Genomic DNA, 12896 nt, shown 5'->3' on the forward strand with positions numbered 1-12896 from the left:
TCTATCACATGATTGATAGTGTGAATATGGTCTATTGTTGAGTAGCCTTAACAGAATCCTGCCTGGTCCTTTGCTTGGCAGAAGTCTAAGGTCTTCCTGATTCTATTTGCGATTGCCTTAGTAAATATTTTGTAGGCAGTGGACAGTAAGCTGATCGGTCTATAATTTTTCAAGTCCTTGGCGTCCCCTTTCTTATGGATTAGGATTATGTTGGCGTTCTTCCAAGGTTTCGGTACGCTCGAGGTCATGAGGCATTGCGTATACAGGGTGGCCAGTTTTTCTAGAACAATCTGCCCACCATCCTTCAACAAATCTGCTGTTACCTGATCCTCCCCAGCTGCCTTCCCCCTTTGCATAGCTCCCAAGGCTTTCTTTATTTCTTCCGGCGTTACTTGTGGGATTTCAAATTCCTCTAGACTATTCTCTCTTCCATTATCGTCGTGGGTGCCACCTGTACTGTATAAATCTCTATAGAACTCCTCAGCCACTTGAACTATCTCATCTATATTAGTAATGATATTGCCAGATTTGTCTCTTAACGCAAACATCTGATTCTTGCCAATTCCTAGTTTCTTCACTGCCTTCAGGCTTCCTCCATTCCTGAGAGCATGTTCATATTATATTCCTATTCATATTATACTTCCTTATGTCAGCTGTCTTACACTTGTTGATTAACTTCGAAAGTTCTGCCACTTCTATTCTAGCTGTTGGGTTTAGAGGCTTTCATACATTGGCGTTTTTTGATCAGATCTTTCGTCTCCTGCGATAGCCTATCGGTATCCTGTCTAACGGAGTTACCTCCGACTTCTATTGCACACTCCTTAATGATGCCCGTAAGATTGTCGTTTATTGCTTCAACACTAAAATCCTCTTCCTGAGTTAAAGCTGAATACCTGTTCTGTAGCTTGATCCGGAATTCCTCTATTTTCCCTCCTACCGCTAACTCATTGATCGGCTTCCTATGTACCAGTTTCTTCCGTCCCCTCCACAGGTCTAGGCTAATTCGAGTTTTTACCATCCTGTGGTCACTGCAGTCACTTCAACGCACCTTGCCGAGCACGTCCACATCTTGTATGATGCCAGGGTTAGCGCAGAGTACGAGATCTATTTTATTTCTAGTCTCACCATTTGGGCTCCTCCACGTCCATTTTCGGTTATCCCGCTTGCGGAAAAGAGTATTCATTATCCGCAAATTATTCCGTTCTGCAAACTCTACTAATAACTCTTCCCCGCTATTCCTATGACCTATGCCATATTCCCCCACTTAATTGTCTCCAGCCTGCTTCTTGCCTACCCTGGCATTAAGGTCGCCCATCAGTATTGTGTATTTTGTTTTGACTTTACCCATCGCCGATTTTACGTCTTCATAGAAGCTTTCGACTTGCTTGTCATCATGACTGAATGTAGGCGCGTAGACCTGTACGACCTTCAATTTGTACCTCTTATTAAGTTTCACAACAACACCTGCCACCCACTCGTTGATGCTATAGAATTCCTGTATGTTACCAGCTATATTCTTGTTAATCAGGAATCTGACTCCTAGTTCTTGTCTCTCCACTAAGCCCCGGTAGCACAGGATGTGCCCGCTTTTCAGCACTGTATGTGCTTCATTTGTCCTCCTAACCCTACTGAGCCCTATTATATCCCATTTAATGCCTGCTAATTCCTCCAATAGCACTGCTAGACTTTCCTCACTAGATAACGTTCACTGGTCACCGAGATCAGGCCACACTCCAGGCCTGTTTATGCAATTTTATCAACACTCGGATTTTATTTTTTTTTAATCCGGTAGAAAATTGCGCGGCACCGGGATTCAAACCACGGTCCTCTTGCACGTGAGGCGGATGTTCTACCTCTACGCCACCGCTGCACATTGTCAACATTCGCACAACCAAGGTAACACGAATGTGTACATCAGGTGAAGAAAAAAGAATTCTCTATTACATAATGCAAAATTACATAAAGTATGACAAAACAAACACATTTCATTATTTAAGCAAACTCAATATCATGACGTCAGGATGGACTTGACCATGGTTCTAGTATGTATGTGATCAGAGTCTATGAGACCATGTAAGTGATTGAGCTGTGCTGGTTAATTTCAGAGTTAATTTCCTTTGTTTTGTGCATATATAGATAATCCTGTTGTATGATTAAGTCCTCTTTACGCTTCATTTTCTTTTTCCCCATTTCTTTCTCTATCTCGCATTGTTTTACATATTATCTTGCACATTGCTTTTTAAGTACACCAGCACAAAGGCTCTGGGCACTATAATAATTGTTTGATTGATGATGATTATTATTAATATTATTATTATTGTGTTTGTTCTTGTCATATAATATGGTGTTTTTTAAGTATGTACTAGTATATTATTTCAGTGCAGTAGCTTTTGTGCAGTATTGTTATAGAGTGACAATTTTTTTAAAGCATTAAGAAAGTACAATAAAATGCTATGTGCCTGATCATATACATTGTGCTATTAATTTCTTTAGAGGTTTAATAAGAGTTGGCTACTGTGCCCAGTGTTGTGCAATAAAATAATATGGCACAGCAAATATTACCTGCCTCACAGAACAGTTTAGTAGCGTGGTTTGCTGGGCCAGTCGGTGAGGGTGAACGTATAAGGAGTTCCAGTAAGTACGGACGCGAGCACAAGTAAAAAGAAACGAACAGGACAATGCTGGGACAGGACAACCAGCATTGTCCTGTCCGTTTCTTTTTACTTGTGCTCGCATCCGTACTTGCTGGAACCCCTTATACGTTAACAGAACATATTTAATGTCTTTCTCATTCAAAACATCATAGTGAACATAAAACAGTAAACAAACAGTTTTTTTTTTTTTTGTAGTGACTTGAAGTGCACAAATTGTGAAAATAACCTATTTATATAATTTTTTTTATATTATACATATGAGGCTTCCCCCATACGTTTTAATAGTACAACTCTGCAAATTGCAACAAAAATAATCGTCTGAAATTTTTGATTTTCCAGAAAATAAGTGACTTTGTTCCACGAACGAACAAAAAGGTGTGCTGTATTCTCGAATTGTCACTGCCGTGGATACCTTGAATATCGTGTGACTAGTGCAAAATGCTTCGGTGTCTACGAGCAATGGCATTTTTGACGGAGTGCCATGCATGCATCTTATTGCAGTGTAGAAGCGCTGCCACCCATTGATGCCTCTGGGAATAGTCACGCGAAATATTGCGAAAGTGAACGTATCCTTGAAAATTATGATCCAAGAATATGGTCCAAGTTTGCCAATGCCATGCTACGTGCACATACGCTTGCCTTTGGCCTAGACAGTTTGTGGCTACGACTCTCTAGGGATGCCTTTTATGGTATTAGTTCTCACGCCTTTCGTGCTTGTCAGTGGTCAGAGTGCCCGCGTTATTACCAGGATCAGCCCATGACTTGCTAGAACTCCAGACCTGCACAGACAAGCGGCTTTTATGGGAGCTCCCTGTGCCAAATCTCGTTTAGCCATTGCTTTTATGACCTGTACGTCTGCTACTCTGTGGATGGCTTGGGTGGCATTGGATTGAGAAATTCAGCTGCTCTGCTGTAAGGAACTCCTTGCATATTTGACAATTTGTGTGAAGACGCTGGCTGTGATGACCAAGAGCTGTGATTGGTCACTGGGCTCCTGAAGTTGACTGCCCGAACCTAAAAGATATCTCCACATGTAGCTCCCTAAAATATTGTTATGACTGCTTGTTGCACACATGTAACAAACAGTGCAGTGTTTACAGAGGTTTTAAAGTACAGTTTCCTTTTCCAATTTGTAAACTTCGCTGCTCGACGTTTTAGAACTGGAATGCACTTCAATGTTCAAGGATGAAGTGATGGCCATTTATTTTAACACTTTAAAGTTGGCTGTGAGTTCAAGGAGGAAATTGTGCATACATCTTTACTGCATACATATTTTTTGCACCACCATTCTGTGGCCGCCATGCCATGTGGAAAACCTACCATAGCCGATTCATTGGAAATAGTTCCATCACCTTTATACTGATCATTTATGTAACTCAAGGCATGCTGTGCAGCGTTTCTAAGCTTGGGGCTGCAAGCTTTCAACTCCCTTGGACGTGAAATAACTATTACCATTCCTTGAACAGCCTCACTGTATTTCTCATGCACACCCGTTGCAGGGAATTGTTTGTGAAACTGGTCAAAACGTGACAAACTGTCAGATCTTTTGCCTTGCTCAGCCTTACGTTGTGGTGTACATCAGGAAAGCATAATGGGATCTCTGCAGTAGCTTATCTGTAATCAACTCAAAAAAATTAGTTAGTAGCCAAGACCGAAGATACCTGCCATCTGTAAATTTTTGCAGTTTGTTTATGTATGGTCGTCAGCTCGATTCTTTTTCTTAGTTGATACTAATCAAATATACAGTGAAACCTCAATATAACGAACTTTAAGAGATTGTGGTAAATTGTTAATTATTCTGAAAGATCGTTATAGTGAAAGCCCCAAAATTAATCATCCCGCTCATCAACCCATCAGTTCATAAGTTGTCACCATATGAGCTATCCACGAAAACGTCACTATTGGCTATCAGCACATGCTGTTGCTATTTTCCATAGATTTCGTCACGACACACCACTGAAGCACCGTATAATAAGAGTGACACGCACAAAACAGGCACTGACACCGAGAAAACTACCAACAAAAAGGTAGCCCTATGTCGCCTCCAAAGCGGAATGTTTCTTGCATTTTGTTTGTTTTTCACATTTTTTGCCTTGGACACTGCAACTGTCTTGCTCAAGGTGGACACCGGAACTATGCAAACCGCAAGTGTGCATAAACGACACGTCTGGAAAGTGCAAAGTGAAATCGTGTGGCATCCCCACAAGTATGGAGGTTATATTTCACTGCATGCATAGCTGATGGGGCCGCAGAAAGAAGGGTGAAAGAAGGAGAGATGCGCCTCTATTATTAGGTGACTCTTTTCTGGATGGGGCATGTGCTCACAAAACATGTGTCGTCGTCTCCGCTCGCCCACATTCTTTTTTTCTTGGGCACTGTCCCAGACCCATGTGCCGTGACATCCGCTCTGTGGGCCTTTTCGTCTGCTAGCCTACTGCTCCAGCTGCCGTGAAGGATGCACGGAAATCTAAGAATCCCCAGATTTTGCAATATTAGTTCATAGTACTGAGGCGTTGTTAACTGCTCAGGGAAACTGAGTAATGATCGTTATTGTGAAAAGTTCAGTATCCTGAAGTTCATAGTACTGAAATATTTTTGCATTGAAACTACAAGCAGTCAGCAGGGGATTTCTGAAAGTTTGTTTTTCTGCAAAGTTTGTTAATGTGATGTTCATAGTAGAGAGGTTTCACTGTATCAGGTTTGCTATTATTATATCTCATTATTATTCCATTGCACTATATCTTATCCTATGACTCTTCAAATAAAGTTTTCCCTTCTCCTACAGAGGTAAAGGAAAGATACTGTCTGCCAGCTGTACTCGTTTTCCTGCTACTCTATCTCATGATTCAAGTGTGAAACATTCGTTTGCAATGTGGCTTAGGTGGCTGCAGCCGAGCGAGCGTGCTACCACTCGATGGCCGGCTGTGGGAGCCAGGTGCTGCTGCTGGGCCTTGCATCGGTGCACGTGCTGAGCTTGCGCACATGGCTGGAACGACTGGAACTCCTGTGCCAGCAGCAGCTGTACGCAGAGGCCCTCCACCTGGCCCGCAGCCTCTATCGAGATGAGGCCAAGGCAGTGTGCGGCCTGGTGGGCAAGAAGGTGCGCCGCCAGCGCCAGGTGGCCACTCGCACCCAGGAGCTGCTTGAAGCTCTGGCTGCGGGTCCGCCTGACCGTGTCCAACTCCTGGTGCCCCTCTGCGTAAGGCTGGCTCTGGAGCTCAGGTGCTGGTCTACTTGTTATTCTGTGTCCCCATTTTTGTCAGATTTGCCATAAGGAAAATGATGGATGCTTTGCCAGTGCTTCAACAGTAAGCTGGTGAGACGATTAAAAAAAAAAGGGAGTATTTTTGACAGGTGTTAAGGAACTATGGTAGACTTCCTTAAGTTCAACTAGTGTTGGCCGTGAACCATATTATGCAATTAAAATTAGAGAAGGTAAATATATTTACAGACTTATTAAGCTTAATTAAGGCTTTAACATACTCCCTTCTTATTTAGAATTTTGGTGATGTTAGCAGGAGTTGGTATACAAGGGAACATGCACAGTTCACTTAAAACACATGCTGTACGTGCGCTACTTGGGCAAAGTCCTTCAACGAAACAGGTGGTTTGCATTCTTGTTGCGGCCAGGCGGCCGCTCGACTGGCGGCAGGCTGCGCCACCAGAGGCTGCGACTGTTGTTCACTGGAGGGAGTCTGTTGCACCATGGCCGCAGGAGGCTGCGACTGCGGCTCACCGGAGGAAATCAGGTGCACCACGGCGGCAGGAGACTGCAACGTGTGCACCACAGCAGCTGGCACAGCTGGAGGCATCGGTGTTTGCACCACAACGCCAGGAGTTGGCGCAGCAGAATGCAGCAGTGTTTGCACCACCACAGCAGGTGCTGGCATAGCATAATGAAGCGGCGTTTGCACCACCACAGCAGCAGCCGGCACAGCCGGCTCAACAGGAAGCGGCAGCAACTCGGTCAGACATTCATGGAGATGCAGCTTGCCCCTCTGTGAAACCTTGGCAAGTTTTGCCGCATCCCAGGTCTTACCATCTTTTAGCCGCAAGAAGGAAGACCCTTGCTTCTTCACAACTTCAGTTGGTGGCGAAAATGCCGTCTCCTTTGAAGCGGACGGATGGCTTCCTGACATGAACGAAATCGCCTACTGTTATCGTCGTCTCCTTGACAGCGCTTATCCTGTCCGCATATTGTTTGCTGCTCTGCTGTTGCTGCTTGACTCTTTGGCATAATCGCGGTAGCTTCTTAGCCGGATCTTCAGTAAAGGCTGGTGCTGAAAAGCCAACCACGTCCACCCATGTTTTGGGTATTCTACCATGCAATAAGACCACTGGAGCGACACCAGTCGTAGCCTGTGGAGTGCACCTATAGAGGCCCACACATTCCGTAACTGCTTAACGGAGTGGTTGCTGCTCCAGAAGAGAAACTTGAATATAGTTTTTTAGTGTTCGATTAAAACCTTCTATTTGCCCATTGGCCTGTGGGTAATAAACTGAGGAGTGACACCAGCGAATGGCCCGCTCTTGAATGAATTCAGTAAATTCATGCGAAGTTAATTATGGCCCGTTGTCAGAGACCACCTCCTCAGTATAACCCTCTTGTTAAAAAATGCTTGTTAGGAACTCCTTGACTGTACTTGTGGATGTGTTGCTACAGAAATAAACCTCTGGCCACTTGAAATGGTGATCCACGAGAGTGATGATGAACCTGTTGTGAGGTGCGTGCTACAGGGGTCAACAATGTTGATGCCGAGTTTTTGCTATGGTAGCTCGGGTCATTCCACAGGCTGTAAGGGCATTTGCGATGTTTTAGCGGACTTATCTGCCTCCAGGCACACATTACAGTTCTTTACAGCCGTTTCAACTTTCTTATCCATCCGAGGCCACCAGAATTGTTCGCGAAGTCTTGCTTTTGTACGAGTGATGCCCTGATGTGTCTCGTGTGCGGTGGCTATGATTTGAGCCAAAAGGGATGACGGTATAATGAGTCACTCAGAACGCTGTGCAATAAATCATCCACCTCTGAAAGTTCTTGGCAAATGTTGGAAAAGGGCTTGCTCCCTTAAGGAATGGATTTGTGCGGAGGCCAAGAAGTCATTATGAAGGACTTCACCTGTTGCAGGCAGGCGTCGCCAAAAACAGCTTGCTTGAATTCTTCTTTTGTCACACAAGTGAGCTCAACAAGCAAGACGATTTCTTCTTGCAAGGCAAGCTCAGCTTCATAAGTAGGGACTGGCAGAAGAGAAAGAGCATCTGCTACCATGTTCGCTGATCCTTTGTTGTACTCGACCGCAAAATTGTAGCGCAGAAGCCTTGCACCCCAGCATGTAATACAAAGTGGGAGTCTTCCCGATCTCTGTGATGACAGCAATGACACTAATGCCTGATGGTCAGTTTGAAGTTTAAACCGGCGATCCCAAAGGTAGGTGTGCCACCGTTCACATGCCCAGATGTAGGTAAGTGCTCCGCGTTTCCCGACAGAGTATCTTCGTTACGCCGGTGAGAGTGTACAGGATGCGAAAGCTATTGTGTGCATTTGATGTCTATCTTGTTGTTGTAGGACTGCTCCAAGCCCGCTGTCAGATGCATCAGTTGACACAATGATTGTAAGTGCCAGGTCAAACATTTGGAGTACTGTGGTAAATGAAAGAAGTTCTTTGACTCTCTTGAAACTACTGTCTGCTTCTGCTGACCAAACGAAAGGTTAACTTCGATGCACTAAGTGTCATAGGTTCAACCAGTTCAACCACCTGGGCCAACCGTGGAACAAACTTTGAGTAGTACTCTACTAAACCAAGGAAAGAACGGAGGGTGGCTACATTTGTCAGTACTGGGGTGTTCATGATGGAGTCTACTTTCTCTGGAAGTGACACAATACCATTAGCATTGACCTTATGTCCTAGAAATGTCAGTTCTGAAACGTTGAAACGACATTTGTTGTCCAGCTTCAAGCCTGCAGCCCTGATCCTCTGCAGGACAGCTTTCAGGTTCAGAATGTAATCTTGTGTGCTCTTCCCAAACACGATCACATCATCTATGTAGAATAATCCTTCAGAGCAGCCATCAAGAATTGTTGCCATTAGCTTCTGGAATGCTGCAGGGGCAGAGGCCAACCCGAAGCACACTCTTTCGAACGTAAAGAGACCTTCATCAGTGATGAAGGCAATGAGATCCTTGCTAAAAGGTTGCAAAAGTATTTGATGGTAGGCAGAAGCCAAGTCAAGTTTGGAAAAGTGGGTAGCCACTAACAGTGCATGAAGGAGCTATCTGGGACAATAGCGTATTAGGTTCTTGAAGGTCAACGCACATTCTGATATTGCAATTCTTGTCAACTACAACAATGGGGGAAACCCATTCGGAAGCGTCGATTTGCTGTATGATGTCAAGGTGCAGCAACTTGTGAAGCTCGGCAGACACTGGCGGACAAAGAGAAAATGGAAGGTGGCAAAGCTTGGAAGATACAGGCTGCACTGCAGGACGAGTCTTGAATTGGTGAATGAATCCTTTAGCAAGGCCTAGTTCAGAAGTGAAAAGCACAGCAAACCCATGTGCTAAGCCAGGTGGGAGGCATCCATAACTAGACTGTGCACCCAGACTTGTACAAGCCTTGGAAGGTGCTGCATTTCCAATTGGATTGCTCGAAAGCACAATGGATGTCTGTAGGCACTGGAGAGTCGCGCCTTCAATACGTAGCTCTAGTGCCGTGATGGCGTCAAGCCCAATCAGAGAAGTGCCACAATGGACAACTTAAAGCAGAAGCTCTGCCTTGCAACGTTTCAAGGGAACTTCCACCCAAAAGCATCTGCCCACGCAGATTGCACGCTTAGAATAATCAAGCAGGGTGATGCACAGAGCAGGCAGGAGTGAAATGCCCAAAAAATTCTCACTGAACACTTGCTCAGACAGGATAGAGACGGATGAGCCAGAGTCAACTAGATGTGCCAACATGGCATCTGCATCTCGCACAGTAATGTGAACCGCATCATGTCCGGAATGATAGATAGCCAAAACCTGCTCAGCACTTTGAAGTGGCAAAGTAACATCGTCAAAGGCAAGTTCAAGGACCTGTTTTTGTGTAACCCGTTTCTTGTTACAGATTCGTTGAAAGTGGCCCGTTCGACGACAGAATGAGCAATGCTTGCTTTGAGCTGGGTAGCAAGGCCACGAAGCACAGTGATTCTGCGAGCCACAGTGATAACAGTGCGGAGACTGAGAGCGTGCATGCCCAGGCAGCACATGAAGATGGCCCTGGGTCGTTCTGGTGAAAAGTCAGCAGCTCCAGAAGCAAGAAGATAAGTCTCAAACATACAATATCATTGTAAGTCTTAGGGCATGGCTGGATGGACAGGACTCAACAGGAAAGGTTGCGGTGGGGCCAACCCGGCGCAGCTCATGGTAGGCAGATTTCGAGAAAAAGAACAATTGCAGGAAAGCCTGGGAACGACGTAAACGTGCCGTAGCCTTCAGTTCACCTCCTCGCCATTGTTATAATTGAAGAGAATCTGAACAGTATGATACTTCGACTGCAACCAACACTTTATTCGAAAGTACACAAATATATATACAGCTGAAACAACGCCTCTTCTTGGGGGGACGAAGCAAAAGCAAAACCGAAACTGAACTTAAGTCACAAAAGGAGGGTGTTGGTTTCTTGAAGCAGTAATGCCCAAACTGATAGCTTTCCACATTGAATATGCGGATGAAGCTCTCAGACCTTCCCAGAGATGCCAAGACAGTTCCACTGCAGTATGCCTTTCGGCGACATTGTGAACAGCCGAGCCATTATAACCGTAGGTTAGCTACTAAGACCGAAGTAAGCTGCTGCAATTGCTGTGCAACAAAGCATAAGAGCTCCTGTGAGGATAGCTGAGTGTTACGGTTGGCGTGTAACACCCTAGGCAATAAGGATGCTCGAAAGACCCTGCCCAACCGAAACGGAGGATGGATTCCTAATTTGCTAGGGTTGTCTTGAGTGGTTGCCAGTCTGGCAGGTGCCTCGAAGTGATGACAGGCCCCTTTGTGTGTACGACTCTAGGGGAGAACCCTTTCTGCAAACTGTCCGACTCTAGGGGGGGGGACCTTTCTGCGAACCAACGTTGCCTAGAAGAAAGGATCGGCCGCCTACGATCCCCGACCCGCAGGTTGCCGCCAGTGGAGACAAGGACGTGCGAACGTTACCTGGGAGAAGGGATCATCCGCCCATCCACAACCAGACTCAGTGCCTGTTTCATGACGTTGACGTGAGCAAGATCCCGCCTACAATTTTAGTGGGCCTATTTAAGGGGCCCCGCAATGTACTTTTCCAATTCATTCATTCTCTTCTTATCTTTCACCAACCTTTGAATAAACAGTGCAAGTTTCGCACTAAAAATCGCCTCGTCCCTGCCTAGTCACGCGCCGTGTTTGTATTCTCCTCTTTCTGGTCCTATCGTCTAGCGCTGTTTCACTTTTATTGTTACTATGGTCTACGGGACGCCTGCAACCCGCCAACAACGCCACGCTACCCAATAGGAATGCTGGTCGAGGTTCGAGAAACAGGCGTTGCAACAAGAGCCAGTGCAGGTGCTTGGTTTCGTGGGTAGGTCGGGTTAAGCGTTGGCAATGGCAGCAGCAGTTCGAAATGCTTACATCGGCGGCAAATCTCTGTGGCGTTCTTCTAGACGCTAGATTTCCTTTTGAAGATTGGAAAGACAGAAATCAATCCTCGATTCTTCACGCACTACAACAGTTGAGGCGTCCTGTGACAGTGGTGGTGAAGGCCGAGGACTCAAACGAGCCGTTTTAACTGCCGCTGTGTACGTGGTTGCATCTGAATGGGAAGGAGAGGCTCTTTATACAGCGATGCCAAAACAGCATAGTGGTTCGAAGTAGGCACTTCTTTTGATGCTTGATGCTCTCAGCTGATCGTCGATCGTGGCGAGCTTTCTTAGTGGTGGGGCTTTCTTGGTGGGGCACAAAGGGTAAGTAATGTCATGGTCGTTGGTTTGATGAAGGCTGCATTGATTGGAATGCTGTTAAGGCTTGTTGGTGGGCTAGTTGGTTTTGATTTATCATGAATGAATAACATAGCAGAATAATGAGAAAATGTGTGTCACCTTCTCGTCTCGTCATTTTGCGCCGTTATTCGTTGACTATGCATTGGAATGACGGAGATGGTGTAGCTTCCAAGGTGTCGTCCTTTGCTGGGAAGGAGGATTTCATGTGCCCTTGTCTGCAGCATGAGTAGCAAATGACAGAGGGCTTGAACGGCCTAGTACGCAGCATGCAGCCATAATGCAACAGGTGGTCTGGTGGAGGTGGTGGTCCCTGTAAAGTGACCAGGCACATGCAGCCACTGCCCAGGTAATGAGTGGCACTCACTTTATGTGTTCGGCAAGGGTGCAGAAAAAAAAAAAAAAAAAAAGAGGAAAGAAAGGTACTTAGTTTGGTTTCTTAGTGCTTTTTTCCCTCCCTTTTTCCTTTTTTTTTCTTTTATGTATATATTTTTTTCTATTTCAGTGATTTTTTTTCACAAGCACCGCTTTCTGCTGCTCCTTTTATTATCTCTTTCAGAGACACGATAGCCCACGACCACCAGCGAAGCAGGTAATAGAGAGTTGGTGTGCACACGGCCATTGACACACTGGCTGACACATGGCCGTCTCACCAGCCTTGTGCACAGCACTCCTTTATTCTCAATTCTACACCCTCGCCGCTAACACACCTTCAGTTGTTGCCGCACCCACCCGCCTTACCCCCTCTCCCCTTTAGAAGAACCTTACCTCGATATACTGTGCCGAGGAAAGCATATCTCGCCTTGAAAATGACAAGTTCACTTGTCGAAATGTTGGCTCCCATTTGTACCTTGTTCTCGTTTTGCTCATCGTTGGGCTAGTTCATATTTCATGCTTTTGAAGTAGGAAACAAAGACAAGGACTGACAGAAAGTATAGAACATAGGTGCTGACTAACAAAGCATAGCCTCCCCCCATACATACACGCACCTATCGTCAATGATATGGACATGAAGATTAAAGATCGCAGAAAAGGCGAGTCATAAAAAAGGTTTAAAAACGTGGTAACCCCCTCAAAAGGGAATCTAGGGCACATCTTCCAAGAATGCAATTTCTTTTTTGTTTAAAGTGATTGAAGATGTGATAACACATTCAGCACCTCCTTTGTGAATTGCATAGGCTTTGGCTATCAGGCACGCATATACTTTTCGGTATCTCCTGATGACCTTGCACGTGCGAAAGTG

The 12896-nt window shown here is 45.4% G+C and overlaps 1 protein-coding gene across 6 annotated transcripts in view; it reads left to right on the forward strand.

Moving 5' to 3' along the window:
* Nucleotides 1-12896, forward strand: part of Vps8 (vacuolar protein sorting 8) — a 972138-nt gene that overhangs the window by 422410 nt on the left and 536832 nt on the right. For all 6 annotated transcript variants that reach the window (XR_008608392.2, XM_055061192.2, XM_055061196.2 and 3 more), the window contains exon 16: nucleotides 5536-5876. Coding sequence is in view for 5 of the 6 variants with exons in the window: in XM_055061192.2 (XP_054917167.2) it covers nucleotides 5536-5876 (341 nt within the window). In the remaining variant the exon portion in view is untranslated. The remainder of the gene's footprint in view (nucleotides 1-5535; nucleotides 5877-12896) is intronic.

Source organism: Dermacentor andersoni, chromosome 1, assembly GCF_023375885.2.
Source record: "Dermacentor andersoni chromosome 1, qqDerAnde1_hic_scaffold, whole genome shotgun sequence".
Classification (NCBI taxonomy): Eukaryota; Metazoa; Arthropoda; class Arachnida; order Ixodida; family Ixodidae; genus Dermacentor; species Dermacentor andersoni.